Genomic DNA, 17830 nt, shown 5'->3' with positions numbered 1-17830 from the left:
GACAATGTGGACAACAGGAAGTGAACCAGCATCTGGAAACTGGTTTCCAGTTATTAATCCTTCTTTCCTTCCGATCTTGAAGGAAACGTTTCGTCTCTGAGGCGTTCAGGGAACGTCGGCATTTCCACCAACATTCAGTCACACACAGAAGCCAGTTGACTGATTTTATTCAGGCTGTTACTTTATAAAATTACAATAAAACACATTAAAGTGACAAAATGGAGGGAAAACTGTGAATTTCTGTATGTTGAACCTAAAATCGACTTTCCTCTGATTTTATTTTCCAGTTTTAAGGAACAGAAACCCTGATTCTAGTTTCCGTTCGGCTCTGGGCAGACTAACGATGCGTAACGAGTCCAGCTCAGATTTAACACCAGCGGGATTAACGGAGCAGATTATTTCAGTTCGGGCTGGGTGATATGATACAGATTAAAATGTAACTTTTTCATACCGGATCAGATTTTGTGGTTTTTATTTGAATCCGTCTGTGAGTTATACGCCCAGGCTACTAGAATATGTTTAATTACAAGAATAAAGTCGTAATATCATCAGAATAAAGACGCAATTTTACCAGAAAAACCTAAATTATGAGAAAAAAGTCAGGATCCAAAGTAACAAAGTCGGATTTTGTAGATTTTTCTTTGACAAATTCAGTCGTTTCCATGACAGTTTTAAAGTCCAACTACTGATAATTAATGTGTTAAAAGATTTGGCATTTCTATTTATTATTTAATAGACTTTATTCTGGTAATATTACAACTTTATTCTGTTATTGTTGCGTCTATTCTCATAATAGTAAAGCAAAATGGCCGCCCTGGGTGTGCTGACATCACTCTGAATTACGGAGAGAATTGGTGGACAAAAATCCAGATTTTTCAAAATCCTCACAAATCAAAAATCGGATTAATCGCCCAGCTTGCAAGCATCTAGTAAAAAAGCAGAAACAGCTTCACTTGATCCCGGTTTAACGTGAAAAATCTCCTCGTTATGACTAGTAAACTAAAAGAAGCTTTGAATTCCTGACCGTGGAGCCGCCCCTGAACGCACCGTGGGATTTGACGTCCTTTTAATCCAAATTCAGAGGTCAGAGGTTTCCAGTTTCAGCCTCAAATCGGCCGACAGGAAGCTAAACTGGAACATGTTTGAACTTCAATGTTCAACTTTCATTCTGTGGTTTTGAATCACTGTGACTCTCTGGCGCCCCCGGTGGAGGAATAAATGTGTTCAGATCTTTATTTCCAATCACAGAAACACAAGTTGGATCCCGCTGGAGGGTCAGGATTCATCAGGATGTAAACGATTCTGTTTGAGTTCTGCCGTCTGAACTCTGACCCCGGGAACTTTAACCCTCCGTGTTTTTGGTCCCGTCTCGGTCCACTCATCCACGTTGGACCTCCCTCTGTCAGTCAACGCCATGATGGCTCCTCTTCCTCCTCCTCTTCCTCTACCTGACGTCGAAGAAGTAAAGGTTGGCACATAAACACAGCAGCACGATGGTGGCCAGCATGTAGTAGATCAGCTTCCTGAATTTGGGCTCCAGGTCGCCCTGCCGGTACCAGAATATCTGCAGAACAAGAAAACGTTTCACTTTAAACTTTCACCTAAAACACTGAATCTGGGTTTAATCCTTTTACGATCAACAGTTTCTCTGGGTTTTTGTAATTTAAAAGCAGAAAAGTTTTAAATCCTCATCTAAAATGTTTATGTTTTATTATGTTTGACAAAATACTGAAATGTAAAAACAGGAACAGAGTAAAAGTATTAAAGTATTTTTTTCTTTAAATTGCCTTCTGGACACAAAAAGAAGACTAAAGTTTGGAAAAATTTAGTCCAAAATGTTGTTTATCCAAACAAAATTTAGTTAATTAAATTCAGTTTAATAAATAAATTGAATTTATAAATTAATCTGAATCAAATGAAGTATTAATTTTTATTTAATAATTCAATTTATTAATAAAAATAATAAATTAAACTTAATAAAATGAAGTTTATTAGATTGAATTTCTTAAGTTTAATAAACAGGAATAGGTAATAATGACAAATAACAACTAAGCAAAGTTTGTTTTTTTAAGCTACAACTTCAAAAACTCAGACTTTTGCTGCTGGATTTTCTTTACAATTTTTAGTGAAAATTAAAATGTTTCCATAATCTTCAGGAAGCCTGAAAGATTTTTAACCAAACTTTAAATCTGCTGGGAAGGAAAATGTAAAAGTTGGAGATGTGTTGCAGGCTGCTTGGAAAGCCAGAGAGCATTTCGGATCAGAGTTTTAGTTACCAGCACGATGGTGGAGCCGCACGCCAGCAGGATGCAGACGGCAAAGAAGATGTTGAGCGGCCGCGGAGGCAACGAGGGGAACACGAAGGAGCCGATCACGGTTACCTAGGAAACGAGGAGATCAGCGTTCAGTCTGAACGTTCACTGCAGAGATCGGCTCGAATGGAAAGCAAAGGTTCTCTTTCTCAAACCAAGCAAACCACTTTGTTCCCCTCCTCGCCTGCGTTTCCTTCAGTGGTTCTTGGTGCAGCGCCCCCACAGGCCGGGAGGGGAACAGGCTGCTGAAAGGGTTGCAACTACTGAGCTGCCATGTGTTGAAACAGCCTCAGACTCAGAAGCTGCTGTCTGTCAGAAACCCGACTCAGAACTAAAGATGCAGGTCATGAAGGGGTTCAGATGATTGGAAAACTCAGTAACTTCAGTTCTGGCAGTGGGAGGGGTCTGAAACTAAATGGATCAACAGCAGAACTCACCAGAACCACCACAGACGTGAAGCCTCCGACGACCATGTTGATGATCCGATCCTGCAGGAGAAAGTTCAACACGTGACTCCAGAACCAGTTGGAACCGGTAAAACCATTGAATCTTGAGCCAACTGGAGGTTTTACCCGAGCCGACGTCTCTCCGAACAGAGGTCGGTTATCCAGGCCGCTGGTGCCGTAGGTCCGGGTCGAGAACTCGTCCATGGCGGCGGCAGAAACCCGATCACTCCCGTCTCAGCAGCGCCGCCTCCTGGAAACGCTCAGCCACTGCGTTAAACTCATCTCCAGCCCGGCGTCGGTGAATCGGTCAGAGCGAACGGCCGGGTGGAGACATGGCGGAGGCTGGAAGGCAGGAGAGACGCAGAAACCCGTTTTACCTCAGACTGAAATGTATCGAGTTGGGGACGGTTTTTATTCCTGAATGACGCAACAAACAGAACGGGAGGAGGAAAAATGAGTGAAAAACGAGAGAATGAGAGAGAACAAGAAAAACAAGATAAGAGAGAAAGAAACTGAAGAAAAACAAGAAAATTGAGAGAATGAAAAGTGAAAGAACGGGGAAAAAGAACTAAAAAATGGAGAACAAGAAGAACGAGAAACAAGATAAAAACAATAGAACGAGAGAAACGAGAATGACAAAAACGAGAGAAAAAAAACGAGGCAATGAGAATGAAAACGAGTAAAAGTGAGTAAATAAGGACAAAGACGATACAAAAAGAAAAGAAATACAGGATAAGGCAGAAAACAGGAAGGAAAGGTTTTAAGGACAAAAAGGAATCAAGGATCCAACTTTTTCCCAGATCTGGAAAATTCAATTTAAAAATAAAATGTAATTTTAACTCATATTTAAGGTTTTAAAAAGTTGTTGATGCTGATGGCAGGAAGGATCTCCTGTAGCAGTCTGTACATCACCTCTCTGAAGAAGCTTCTGACTGAAGACTCTGCTGTTGTCTGTAAAGATCCTGATTTTATGAATGTGTGACTGAATCAGAAAAGGGGAAATTAAATCAGGATGAATGGAGTAAATTCTGCTGGTTCCGTTTTGGGGAGGAAGGACGGACCGTGGTTCCCTCGTGGCGCCGAGTCACGGCCCCCCAGAGCTGAACTGATTTAACTGAACCTCCAGCTTTACTTCCTCTCATTTTCAGCGGCGATGACAAACCACGACCAAAAGAGGAAGATGAAACCAGAGCCACTTTCTTCACACTGGGTTTCCTTTTCTGCTCTTTCATGTAAAATCCCAACAGTTCCTAAGGATGTAAATACTTTCCCGGGGTGTGAATACTTTCCCAGACTCCAGATCGGCTGCATGTTGAGGTACTGGATATGCAAACTAAGTGATAAGGTTACCGTTGAAGTTTTTCTGGTTCTTCTGTAACGTTGATGAACTAGTTCTTGTTTCTGCCGTGGGTTTTGGTGAACTTCGAACATGAACGCTTTCAGTTCAGAGATGAACAGATTGAGAGAAACGAGGAAGCTGTGTGTGAATCATCGGTCGATTCTGTCATCTTTGGTTTGTTTTCTTAAGGGTTTTCAAAGCAAAACGGAGCTATGATGTAAAAAAGGGGCGTGACCAAGCCTGGAAGGGATCAGAAGGAAAAACTGACCTGCAGTAACAGCCTTTCAACCCGTAGAGGGCAGCACTGAAGGGGTTTAGACAAAAATATTGCAGAATTAAACAAATTATTTCACAGAAACTTAAACAAAATATTACAAAGTATTTTTTGGTCTAGTTTCTAGTGCAAATATTTTAGTACACTTGAAATAAGAAAACTAAGTTTTACATCACTTTTTAGCAAAATATAGGAATTTATTTAAAGTTCATAATTCCTTAATATTGATGTCTCGTTATAAATTAATCTGCCAGTGAAATTAATACTTTTTTAATCAATATTATTGAATTATAGGCTTAAAACAAACATATTACATGTAAGTTAATTTAAGTGTACTAAGATATTTCCATTAAAAGCTAAACTAAAAATATGTTGTGATTTTGTTTTTTCAGTGTAAAGACCAATTTAGATATTTTACCTGCCAATAAATGGGTGATTTGTGGTTTAGTTCCACCTTAAATCATTGACGATAATCAATAATTTCCAACATGTTAAAATGAGCAGCGAACAGTTTGTAACCCAGAAAAAACAAAAAGCTGTTACTTTCTGGAGTAACTTTTATTTCTCAGAGAACCAGCAGGAAAAATTACTGCTTTGACATTTAAAAATACAAATACATTGATGGTTTCCTACCTTTTCTAGCAGGTTTTAATCATGTAAACCGTCATATTTCCATAACAGCACGTAGAGGAGATTGAAACATTTCATTTTCGATTTCAAAGAACCTCCCTACTTCCTGTTTCTGTCAGCACACCTGGTGCCGCCGGCCTAAATTTAGACAAAACAAACTAAAACGAAACATTTCACATTCTGCTCAGAGCAGAAGTGATAAAAAGGGAAACAAAAGGAGGAGTGAGGAGAAAAGTCACGCAGCTGCGTTCATTTCCTCCTCTTCTGGCTGAGAAGACGAGGGAAAACGGAAAAACACCTTCGCAGAGCTTTATCAGCAGAAAAAAACAACACAGAGAGAAAACAAGAGGCTCATTATAAACTGGAATAAACCTGGCCTAAAGCTACATTCCTGCACCGCCTTGTGATTCTCTAGGCTTCTTAAAATGAGCCCACAATGAAACATTTCACACAACATGAGCCAACATGTCAGCAAAACACGAAACGGGAAAACATTCAATTAAATTCACAAAATTGGAGCTAATTTAGACAACAATCCACCATCAGAGTAGATAACTTTAATTATTTAAGGAGTTGAAATTATCAAATTAGTTTGTATTTTCAATAATTACCAACTCTGAAAGTAAGAATACACATTCTGCAGATTCATTCAAAGAGGAAATAAAATTTAAAAAAAATTATTGGAAAACTTTGATTTTCTATTTTCCTCCCTGCTGATAACGGATCAGAGTTGATCGGGGAAATATCGACTTGTTCCAATCACTGATTGGTGAATAATCTTTTTTTTTCAGTGTTTTTGTGTTAAAATTTTACTTTCAAACTGTAACCCACATCTAAATTATAATCTGCTGTAACAAAGTGTTGCTTTAAATGAGCACAGTTCACAGCTTCTTTCAGATTTTTATTTGTATTTCTCTACTTAAAAAAATGCTCAGTTAAAATTCCGCAATAAAGTTGTAAAAATATTTAAAAATGAATTTTTAGTAACCTCCTTTATTTCTTTTACTTTCAAACTTTTTATGATGCGTAACCGTGGCAACATATTTTTATAGCTGATGGATGCAGAGAGAGGAGGAGGAAGTTCAAACCACCTCTTCAAGGATTTTATCCCCTACTCCAGCATCTTTCTAATCAAACAGCCAAACAAATTTAAAGAGGAGTGGCAAAAGCAGATTGGGTGGATTAGAAGAGTTTGTCATGTTATGGTGGAATATCCCGGATTTTGAGCCGTTAGCATGTCATGTTGGTCACACAGCAACATTCTTCAGTCAGAGGCCTCTTCAGAACGCTGCAAGACTGACTGCTGCTGCTTGTATATCCTTCCTGTCCCCAGCATCACCAACTCTTTGTGGAGTGGAGCTAAGGTATTTCTGAATTAAATGTAAAATGTAATAAATCTGTAAAGGTAGCTTATTTAAACATGTGATCCGTATCCAAACCCTGATTTATAATCTTTATTTTTAAGGCTCTTCTCAGCAACACAGAAACTAAAGAAACAAACTCAAGATATTCAATTTGGGTAGACGAACATATTTAAAAATAAATCACCCAATCAGTAAAGGTTGCTGTCTGATAAGAAACAGATTTATTAAAGTAAATGTTTTAAGTGCTAGCTTGAATCAAACAGAGCTTATCTACTTAAATATACATTTTGTTTGTTTTAAAGCGTACAAATCCTCGTTTCCCCTATAGTAAGTGATTTTATCTTAAAGTTACGTCGAAAACATTATTTATTGATGTTAAACCAACAAAGAATTGAACATACGGGAGCAGTAAAGTGTCCTGAGATTTACTCGCTACTGGCTAACTCGCAGCAGGCAGAAGAAGCTAAGCTAACAGATCATCCGCTCGGAAAGAATCAAAACATTCAGCGAAAAAAGAGCCAAAACAAGCCGCAAACCTCTCGATTCCGACGGGTTTCACTCGCCTCACAGATCCCGAGTGGATCCGAGTGGAAACATGGTTTCACAGAAGGTCAGAGTTAAAGGGAATAAGCTCCGGTAGCTCCAGTTTTCAAGCTCCTTAAAGGTGACTTCACTTTAACTGTTGAGCCGACCGAGAGGCGTTCAGGGTCGCAGGCGCGCTCCGGAAATCTCAGTACGCCTGACATTACAGTAAAATATGCTCCAGCCAAACAATACATTTGTTGAGTTATAATTATAAAAATAATTATGTATCAAATAGTTAATTTCATAGTTATTGTTTAATTAATAGTTTATTATTCATAATCATTATTACAGCAACACTGATTATGACTTATTAGCATAATAAATGATAAATAATGATTTTTAATTCTAATTATTACAATAATAATTAATACTATTAATCATTATTTCTAATAATGACTATTAATAATAACGATCGTTATTATAATTATTAATAATTTACCAATTCATAAGTTAATTGTTAATAATCATATTTTGTAATTAAGAATGTTCATGAACTGAAGAACTAAATATAAAGTTAGATGTTTTTGTTTTGTTCTGTTCTTATTGAATACAGCTGAACTCTTGTTTTTGTTGCAGAAGCAGCTGGACTGTATAAGTCAGCTGATGGGATCAGTTGTCTTTCTACTTACAGTTAACTTTCTACATCAGGAGATAAATCCTAGATGTGCATAATCTTCCCCCTTTGAAGTTACCATCACATGAGCAGAGTGTGACAGGCCCAGAGATTAATAACAGCAAAGAAAACACATCTGTAGTCCCGTATAGTCACGAGACGACCGAAATGCGTCACATTTCCAAGGAATATAGAAAAACAACCTTTGAGAAATCAAAAACTGCTCGGTTTTTATTTAATTTGTCGTTGTTTACCAGTTATAATGAACTGAAAATTAAACATTTTGCTGTTTTAAGTGAGCTGGTAGCTGTTTGAAAGGAAATAAAACTTTAATCAATCTTTTGCTGAATGTTAAGTTTTTCCGTTTCTTTTGCAGTTACGATGCTCCGCATCCTTTACAAGCCGATGAGGAGATCAGTGCGCCAGCGGAGGCGGAGCTTGAGCTTCTTTTATGATCCTTTCAGCTGAGTGCCTCGGGTGAAGGTTTTCTTTTTTCTTTTTTTTTAAGTATTACTGTATAGTGAAAACCTTCCAGCAGATGGCGCTGGAAGCATGTAAGAAAATAGGAGCTATTATGCCACTGATGAAAAATAAACGTATAACTGATTTTAACTTGGACTCTTTCCACAGAAGAAGACTAACACTGATAGTATAGGATTATTACTCAATTATGAGATAGTTTTTTTTTATTATCAAAGTTAGTTTTTTTTAAACTAAAAGCTATAAAATTTCAGAATATATTTTTTTCAATAACTCAAAGAATATTTAAATCTATAAATAAAAACTTCTACATAAAACACAGAAACGCTTTTTAAAGAGAAATAGTGTTTAAATTATTTTTAGATTAATGTAAGCATTAAAAAAAATCAAAATGAAGAACAATTGTTCAAATATCAATGGTACTGAGAAATACAGAAATATTGTATTTCTTTAATTTGGTTCTTTAAAATTAATTTTTGACTGACTTTCAACAAAACAGCTTATATTGATTGTAAATAGTGTAAATAGCTGTTTGAAAATGACAAAGTAGCGTTTTGTATTTTAAAAGAAATAGAAAAGGCAAGTAGAAAAGTTAACATTTGAAAGCTTCACTTGTTTTGTTTTTTTATTTTTTCAAATTTATGTGTAATAAAAGATCTATATTTTCCATGTGTTTATTTTTTACTTAAATAATTTTATTTAATAAAGTGCTAAATCGTTGCAACAACCAAAAGAAAGCCTCCATACTTTTACCAACATAATAAATAATACCTGGAAGAATTGAAGAATTATGTGATGGTAATGATTTCATCTTATTGGTCATGGTAATGATATTCACCATATTGTTTTATGTCATACTGTTTTATTAAAATCATCATTAACGTTTAAAAAACAGGATAAAACAGCACAAGTCGTAAAATAAAGGAAAGTTGTCATTCACAATATGGCGGCAGCAGAGGCGCCGATGGACCATTACGCCGGCAGATGGCGACATTCTGAAATCACTTCCTGGTTGGAACGTAGAAGAAGAGCAGTTGAACAGGGCGGACAAACAAACAAACCAGATGATGCTGTTGAAGCAGAGCAAACTAACTTGAGGCGGTGTGGATGACGGTTCGGCTGAGAGATGAGTTCGTTCGCGGGTCGGATGAAGGAGTATCCCACCGTGTCTTTGGACCGGTTCGACAGGGAGAACCTGCACGCGCAGGCTTATTTCCTATCTCACTGTCACAAAGGTGATTAAACCGGAGAATATTTTAGCTATTTTCGGCTGTGTCGCGTAAACTCTGACTTTATGGTTTCTTCTGCGTTTCAGACCACATGAAAGGACTGAAAGGACCTCTGCTGAAGAGAAAACTGCAGTTCAGGTGAACTGTCGTTTGGTTAAATATGACGAAATTAAATTATTTTTACCTCCGTTACTGCTATATGGTGCATGGGAGCTATCATTAAAGGATATGGAGTCTAAAACAAACTTTACCGTTGCAGCATGTAACTTTTATCAAAAACCTGTTTTCATATATTTGTTGAAACTGTCGTGACGATATAGTGTTGGACTATAAATGAAAAATTAACTGCTCTGCCTTCTCCCAGTGCTAACTAGAAACAACCAATCAGAGCCGGGAGGCGGGTCTTACCGCTGCCAATCACAATGTCATAATGTGTAGGCTTGTCACAATAAAAATCTTGTTCCAATGATAAATTGTCCCAGAAGTTATAAAGATAAACAATAACATTATTGTTTTGAGACCATTGTTAAGTAATCTAATTATAATGGCATAATGATGCAAGAAAACATTCTCGGAGATCAATGAACTTTAATTTTAATGAACATTGAAAACTGGAACTGCAAGACATTTTAAATATCTGAACTAAATAAACAAAACACCAAATAAAATTGACGTTGAAGTCGCTGTAAAAAAAATTGTCCTTCCTGAAAAAGGGTAGTTGTGACCAACGCACCAAACCGAAGACTTTTGTCCTCCAATTTTTGGAAAATGATAAATCATTTTAATTTGTGATGTGACTAATTGAGTTATTGGGACAGGGCTAGCAAAGCCTGTTGTGAATGCTAAGGCTAGATAGCCTGGCCACCCATGACGGAGGGTAAATGGTTTTCTTGCAATGGTAAGTTGTTTCTCCGCCATGAGCGCATTTAGCCATGTGTACATGAAGTTGATTGGCAGCAATAAAACCCTTTTCCTGGCTCTGATTGGTTGTTTTTTCTGCATTTCTTCAGAGGAGTTCAGTCTTTTCTCATATTACACTGTCACAACATGGTGACAGTTTGAACAAATATAAAAAAAAACATACTAAAGTATTTAATGGAAGAGTAAATACAACTTACTTCCTGTTTGTGTTTGCAGTCGAACCGTCAGACTTTACTGCTCCTTTGTGACCAAAGAGTTGCTGCTAAACAACCCAAAGTACGCCTTCTGGGAGGAATACGTAGTGAGTACTTCCCCCTCTGGTCTCGGGTCCAAACCGGTCACTGAGGCCATCCAGAGTTTCCCCCAGGAAGCCCGGTGGCAGGGGCAGTCATCCCGAGGCCTTCTGTGTTTTAGAGTTAAAAAATATTTAAAGTTGACAGGAAATTTTGGAATTTCCTGTCAACTTCACAATTCTTCCCAACAATTGACTGTTTTGTGTTGGTCTGTTACATAAAATCCCAATATGATATAATTATGGTTGAAATGCTTGAAAGTGTTGCCATATAAACACTTCTCATAGGAAATGCATGAATATTAGTGACGTTCGTTTAGTAGTAAACAGATTTACCTTGAGTTAATTTGCACTATGTGTTGTTGGAAGACATTACCAATACATAAACACCAACTGTAAAGTCTTAAAATTCAGAGGTAAATAAAAATAAATTTTAAATAAATATAATTTTTTTGCAAGTCAACTGTTTTATCCTAATTATGGTTTTTTTTGTTTTTGTTTTTTTTTTGCCATTTTGCTGTTTCACCAAAGAGATTCTTTAACCTGTTTTTGCTGTCATTGTTATAATCAGAGTTGGGTAGTAACTAGTTACATTTAATATAGTAACTTTTTTGGAAAAAATACTTTTAGGAGTATTTTTACTGCTCTGCACTTTTTACTTTTACTTGAGTCAAAATATGTAGAAGTAGTGCTAGTCTTACTTGACTGTTTTTTGGGAACTCTACCATCCTCTGTGTATAGTAAATAAACAAACTCAGCCTGGCGGGGGTGCAAGTTAAGCCTGGTGTCCCGCCAGGCTTAAAATACTCTTTGGTTTTGGGGTCCGTGCTGAGTTTGGTTTCCATCGCAGGTTCCTCTGGAGCTGGAGAGCCCCACTCAGATTTCCCTGGTGGACGAAGCGTCTGGAGAGGTCGGTATGTTCAGGTCCGATGCTGCAGTCGGAGATTTTCAGCTTTTGTTTCTAACTTTGGGTTTCTGTTTGTGGGACAGAGAGAAGAGATTGTGGTGACTCTGCTTCCTGCAGGTCACTGTCCTGGATCCGTCATGTGAGTCACATCTAGTTTTGTGGCTTAGCAAACATTTCCTCTAAAAACATTCAAGTTGTGGGCAGAAATGTAGTGAAAAGCAGCTAAAAACCTGAAGATCTGCTGATCCAGATAAGTGGAGTAAAAGAATGTGTTCAGTCTGAGAATCTGTTCATCACCAGAAATCTGGAGTGGGAATCTGCTTGGAGGCAGGAATCAGTTTGTTCAGTGTTAAAAACAAGGAATTTGTTGGTAATTAGGAACCATTTAAATAATCTGTTCAGAAATCTGACTGAACGAACAGATTCCTAATCCTGAACAGGTCCCTCCCTACTGCTTTGATCAGATCTCTGAACAGATTCTTTAAATGATTCCTAGTAGGAATCTGTTCGTTCAGTGATGGAGACAGATAATCTGTTTATCATCTGTGTGTGAGAAATTTAAATGTTGGAAATGTGTTCAAATGAATCTGTTTTGGGAATCAGTTCACCAGTCTGTTCAGACTCAGGAATCTATTGAGTCATGAATCGGTTCAGAGTCGGGAATCTGTTTGATCACAAAGGAAACAAAAGCAGTTGGATTAAGGAATCGTTCAGATCTGACCAGTTACAAGGTCTACAGGAAGTGGCAGCGATGTATTTCCTGTTTCATCACAGATAGCCTGTACCTCGTGTTCTCAGGTTCCTGTTTGAGGGTTGCCATGGAAACGTGTTATACACGGGGGACTTCCGGCTGGCGGTCGGAGACGCATCCAGGATGGAGCATCTGCACTCCGGCAGCAGGTGAAGTCAAGACAGGTTTCAAGCTTCTGGCTAGTGGGCTGGAAGTGGCTCGCACACTCCCTACTTCCGGCCCTCGACTTCATGTGGTCCTGGATGGTTCTGGGTCTTGACGGTCCGCTCCGTATCTCTCAGGGTCAAAGACATCCAGAGTGTTTATCTGGACTCCACGTTCTACGACCCACGCTTCTACCAGATCCCCAGCAGAGTGAGTCATCTTACTTTCTGCAGCTCATGATGCTAAGTGTTAAAGGTTCATGCTAATGATGTGGGTTGCCATGGATACTAGCTGTTTTCTAAATAGAACAGAATACGTTCGGTTCTATTTAGCACCCAATCCTTAAGGTTCTATGTCGAGTGGTTACAATGCTAAGCGTTTGAGGTTTTGTTTTCATGCTAATGATGCTAAGTGCTAGCGAAGCGAAATGTTTAAGGTTCTGTTTAGCGTGCTATCATTGCTACGTGCTGGAGGCTCTATTTTAATGCTATGTCTTTGAGTGTTTTGAGGTTTGGTTTTGCTTCCTGTGATGGCAGGAAGTGTGTCTGAAAGGGATTTTGGAGCTGATCGGAAACTGGATCGGCCAGAGTCCATATCACGTGGTGTGGCTGAACTGTAAGGCCGCGTACGGATACGAGTATCTGTTCACCAACCTGGGAGACGAGTTCGGCACTCAGGTGAGCAGTTCAGGGATGTTTCCTCATGCAGGAAAAACATTTATCCTGTTGGGTCAGAGCCCTTCCTGCCACCATTCCTCCAAGGCTGCAGAATCTGTTCAGAGCCTAGGAACCTGTTCGTTTCCATGGAAACGGTCAGATTCTGGAAACACGATGAGTTTTCCTGATTCTTTTTCATGACAGAAATCTGGAATCACAAAAGAGGAAATTTTCTGGTGGATAAAGATTCACAAAAGTGTCACCAATTTATCTATCCATCTATTGATCCGTATGTTTATCCATCCATCCGTTCATCCATTCATTTTTAGTCCATCTGTTTGGTCATCAATCCATTCATTCATCCATCTGTTCGTCCATCCATCGAATCTGTTCTCTACCTTCTGCTCTTTTGGTTCTGATTCTAAGGGAACCATCTGGTGAATCTGTTCAGGATTTGAATTTTAAATATTTATAATGTTTTAATATTATATATCTTGCATATATTTTGTATTTTCTCCTTTAGATCCATGTTAACAGTCTGGCGATGTTCAAGAAGATGCCAGAGATCCTCAGCTACGTCACCACCGACCGCACCACTCAGATCCATGCCTGCCGGCATCCCAGGGTTTGTTCCCCTCGTCTCCATGGCAACTACATTATATTTTTTAACATTTTACAAACTTTTGTTACATTTAATCAAGTTGCAGAGCAGGACTAATGCCCGGTGTCTTACTGCAGGATGAGGAGTTTTTCCAGGGCAACCGGTTGCCGTGTGGTTGCTCGGCAACTGACGGGTCGCCGCTCCGGATCATCAGCATCAAACCGTCCACCATGTGGTTCGGAGAGCGAACCAAGAAGACCAACGTCATCATAAAGTAAGAAAGAACTGTTCGCTTTGGGGAATGGGAATAAATTCAGTTCAGTTTGGCTAAAGGAAGTCTGTCCTCCAGAACAGGAAGTAGTTCCTACAGAGCTTGTTTCAGCTTCCACTCCTCCTACTCAGAGGTCAGACTTTCACTCTTATCTCCAACTTTGCTTTATCGGCTGGTTTCATTGTTTCAGATGAATGAAGGGATTTTTTTCCGGTTTGTTCCAGATTAAGGACTTCCTGTCCTACCTGCAGCCCGTCAACATTTTCCCGAGCGTCGTTCCGATCGGACGCTCGCTGACCGACGTCACGCAGATGTGAGTCCAACAGTTTAAATGCTTTAATGGAGGAAAGTTTTCTGAGTTAATTTCTTCCAGTGAGAAAATTAGATAAGAATCTTCAATCTGGAAAATTCTGGAAAAATGGGAATTTGGCTTTTATTCCGTGTCTGGATGAGTTTGGAAAGAAACGGAGAGATTTGTGTTCCTAGACTTTATTCCATGTTTTTACTGTCCATCCATCCAACAAACCGTCCGTTTGTTTTTGTATTTCCTAAAAATACTGATCCTAATTCAGAGCAGCTTGAGGTAAAATATTTTACTTGTTCAGAGTCAACAGAAGTTTCTGGATCAGCAGAAACGTTCTGGGAGATTTTCCAGTAAAACATCCCGAGTCCATCTGCTCCAGGAACCAGACTGGACCAGTTCTGTCTGTGCTGCCAGGGTTCAGACCTGAGGCTGCAGAGTCATCTTCGCTCTGATGATGATGATGATGATGATGTTTGTGTCTCCAGGTTGAGGCTGATGTGCCGGAACCAGCCCGATGACGCCGGCTTCGTCTACAAACCTCTGGGCGTCCTGAAGCGGAGCCGAGCTCAGCGGCCCTCTGACGGTAGCTCGCCCTAAACTGTTCACACAGAACCTGAAGACCGTTTCATGTTTTCCTGTCCATTTTGGACATATTTGGGATTTTTATCCAACTGGGACACCAACTATATCCAAATTAGGGCTGCAATTAACAATTATCCTGATGATTAATCAGTTGTCCTGACGATTATTCATCAGAACTATTGATTAATCGATCCATCATTTGTTAGCATAATAATAATCTATTAATCGGATGAAAAAATTACCCGTTTTGTATATTTTTATTTAACCACAATATCAGAAATTCATAAAAATACAAATAAACCTTTTTAAATAAAATATAAAAATTTTATTGCCTGAAATGCAAAAAACAGCTGGATTATCAGCAGTCTTCACATCACCAACCTGGTTGAAACCAGTTTAATGAGGTCAACCAGTTTAAATGTGGTAAACCAGTTTAAATGAGGTAAACCAGTTTAAATGTGGTAAACCAGTTTAATGATGTCAACCAGTTTAATGAGGTCACATGTTTTGTGTTCAGACTCGAGCAGCGACGACGAGCTCTTTGACAGTTTGGATCTGGCTCCGCTCCGGAAGAAACTGATCCTGAACCAGGAAACGCACAGCGGTACATTTTGGTCTTCTGAGCAACAAAAGTTAGATGAGAACGTCAATTAAATACATTAATAAATACATAATCAGTACATTTATTAGTACACTTCTACAAACTTGTAGCTGTGTAGTATTAATAGTTTTGCTACACTGACAGTATCTCTTCAACTTTAGCATGAATTGTATTTATTAAGATTTTTTGAATGCAAGTTTGATACTGATGTATCGGAGCAAACAAGAGGTGATAAAGTAAATTAAAAAATATGTTAATTTTTTAAAATTTATTTTGGTGAAATGTTTCTCCTTTAACTGTAGAGACGCCAGTTGAGAGAACGGCGCTCCCTGTGGCCACGTCTTTACCTCTGCTGGTGTCTGATTCGACGTCTGCTGCTCAGAACTACTTCGACTGCACCGAGTCCAACGGCGAGGACGAAGACGATGAAGAGGAGGAGGAAGAGGAGGGAAAAGGAGACGTGAGCAAAGCGCCGAAGTGGGAGGATTTCTTTACGGCAGAGCCGCTGAGCGACAGCCAGAACAGCCAATCACATTCCTGCTGCTCCACCGCATCACAGACCCCGGATCTGTTCAGCGACGGTGACCGAATCCCGGAGAACCTGGACGCCTTCAGCCTGACGCTGTCCGCCTCCCAGTCCAACCAGTCCTCCCAGAACCTGGACGACACCCTCATCCTGGCCCAGTCAGAACTCGAGGAGCTGCCGGCGTCTCAGGCGTCCTCGGACTTCGACGTCCCGCCCACGCCAGAGTCGAAGGCGCCGCAGGCTGGCGAGCTGCTGCAGCTGTACAGGAAGCTGGCATCAGGACAGGAAGTGGTCATCAGAGGTCAGGTTGAGCGCGAAGGAGACGAACATCTGATTGGTTGATGGACAAAAGATCCATTCCGGTGTGTTTTTATTTTAGAAAAACAAGTAAGTACACCCTCTGATCCAGGATTCCTGTCACATGGGCTTTGACTAGGCCATCGCAGCACTTTTGTTTTTTCAGCTGATCTGTTACAGCGATACAGCTTAAAAACAATCTTTATTAAAAAGAAATTACAATTGACAGAAAATATTTGGACTATTTTTGATTTTTCATTAGTGGCTTTAATTTTAACAACAAATTGTTTTTCTTTGATTACAAGAATAAAGTCATATTTGCAGAACAAAGACGTAATTTTACTACATGAACATCTTAAAATTACTGCTACTAAAAATAATTTGTCATTTTTTATTTTCATTCTCAGAAAAATTTCTACTTTTCGTATTGCATTGTTGTATGACTTTATTCTAGTAATAAAAATTTTGACCCCAATAAAGGTTGTAGAGTTGACCTGAATTTAAAGCCCAAGTAAATAAAAGCTGTAAAACAAGATGGCTGCCCTGGGCTCTGACTTATGGAAACCCTGTGGCATATGGGTGGAAAAAAAAAAAAAACTTTAATTTTTGGATAAAAAAACAAAACAGAAATTCGAAACCAAAAATTTGCTTAAACTAGTTGATCGCCCAGCTTCAGCTCTGCTGCAGATCTGCTCTTCCATCCAGACAAGCCCAGATCATTATGCTGCCACCACCTTACATGATAGTTGGATGTTCTCCGTTTATCCTCAGACGGTTTCTCTTTCTGGAGGACAGTGTTTCAGCATCAGAGCAGCAGGGGTGTACTTACTTTGTCACTGTTCCTGGTTTATTTCTGGGTTCCCTTCAGTGTAAAACGTTCCTGAACTTTGTTGTTCTCTCTGAAGGCGAGACGTTTTCTCATTTCCAAACCACTCTGACCTCATTCAGCTGCACTTTCACCTCCTTCCTGTCCTCCTGCACCTGCGCACACGTCACACCTACATTCCCGCTCAGCTGCCACCTTGTGGTTTCTCTGGCCTCGTTTCTTTTAAAGTGGATCAACAGGTGAAAAGGGAGAAACGTTTGGTTGTGCAATCATTACCAGTTACAGTTTAACTATTTAATTAACCTGTTTTGTATTTTCTCACATTTCTTTCTAAAGATGTTTATGAGAATAAACCAAGAGAATAAAAAATCTCAATGTTTGGAAACATGCTGTCAATTTCGGAAAGCTTCCACGGGGGGGGGCGATATAGAGCTGAAAATGTGAAACCATAGACATAAGGATAGACCCTCATGGACCGCTCTCGCCTATTGTCGCTGACGAGATTTGGGACGGCCATCTTGGAGCGGTACACCACTCCACTCAGCGTTATGTGTTTAGCAGGCATAATGACGTATCAGCGCATTTAATCGATCATAACATGCTTTTTTGCTACTGGAAACCTTATTCAAACATCTATCAAAGCTACATTTATAAACAATTGTATTTTTTAGTTCATCATATTTAAATATGCTTAGTGGCTATAACAATAGAATAGGATGGAATATTCTGATATTGATGTATGAAGAGCATAGTGTTTTCACTACTTCGTAAATGATAGAAACTGGAATATTTAACAAAACAAAGTTTAAATAATAAGGCAGTTATTTTTTTTCTGGTCCTCCAGTTGAGTTTGACCAGCTGAGCTGAGCATACTTGATT

The 17830-nt window shown here is 39.1% G+C and overlaps 2 protein-coding genes and 2 long non-coding RNA genes across 6 annotated transcripts in view; 3 read left to right on the top strand and 1 right to left on the bottom strand.

Annotated features, from left to right (window-relative positions):
- Positions 1-150: 150 nt before the first annotated feature.
- On the bottom strand, positions 151-7067 carry tmem243b (transmembrane protein 243, mitochondrial b). Of its 2 annotated transcripts, none has more exons than XM_015041611.1 (5): positions 6902-7067; positions 2885-3100; positions 2750-2800; positions 2277-2381; positions 151-1564 (listed from the first exon to the last, which is right to left on the bottom strand). In XM_015041611.1, the coding sequence occupies exons 2-5, from the start codon at positions 2960-2962 to the stop codon at positions 1445-1447; spliced, it is 354 nt and encodes a 117-aa protein (XP_014897097.1). In that variant the 5' UTR covers positions 2963-3100; positions 6902-7067; the 3' UTR covers positions 151-1444. The 2 variants fall into 2 exon arrangements, with proteins under 2 accessions (XP_014897097.1, XP_014897098.1); XM_015041612.1 differs by lacking the exon at positions 6902-7067 and adding an exon at positions 5005-5646.
- The window catches only part of LOC106953084 (uncharacterized), an 18567-nt gene continuing 5095 nt past the window's right edge, over positions 4359-17830 (top strand). The window contains exon 1 of the long non-coding RNA XR_001426117.1: positions 4359-4370. This is a non-coding gene — a long non-coding RNA (uncharacterized LOC106953084). The remainder of the gene's footprint in view (positions 4371-17830) is intronic.
- Positions 6029-8175, top strand: LOC106953086 (uncharacterized). Its single transcript, XR_001426120.1, has 2 exons — positions 6029-6365; positions 7940-8175. It is a non-coding gene; the product is annotated as an uncharacterized LOC106953086 (long non-coding RNA).
- Positions 8977-16328, top strand: dclre1c (DNA cross-link repair 1C, PSO2 homolog (S. cerevisiae)). Of its 2 annotated transcripts, XM_015041609.1 has the most exons (15): positions 8980-9278; positions 9359-9410; positions 10410-10494; positions 11336-11395; positions 11476-11531; positions 12191-12292; positions 12425-12497; positions 12824-12964; positions 13467-13568; positions 13682-13818; positions 13894-13948; positions 14040-14128; positions 14605-14702; positions 15219-15305; positions 15605-16328. In XM_015041609.1, the coding sequence occupies exons 1-15, from the start codon at positions 9170-9172 to the stop codon at positions 16168-16170; spliced, it is 1812 nt and encodes a 603-aa protein (XP_014897095.1). In that variant the 5' UTR covers positions 8980-9169; the 3' UTR covers positions 16171-16328. The 2 variants fall into 2 exon arrangements, with proteins under 2 accessions (XP_014897096.1, XP_014897095.1); XM_015041610.1 differs by lacking the exon at positions 15219-15305 and having other exon boundaries at positions 8977-9278.

This window comes from Poecilia latipinna, unplaced genomic scaffold (genome assembly GCF_001443285.1).
Source record: "Poecilia latipinna isolate Pla-1442-1.1 unplaced genomic scaffold, P_latipinna-1.0 Scaffold560, whole genome shotgun sequence".
Lineage (NCBI taxonomy): Eukaryota > Metazoa > Chordata > Actinopteri > Cyprinodontiformes > Poeciliidae > Poecilia > Poecilia latipinna.
The sequence above is the reverse complement of the archived record's forward strand: the minus strand, read 5'-3'. Positions and strand labels throughout refer to the sequence as shown.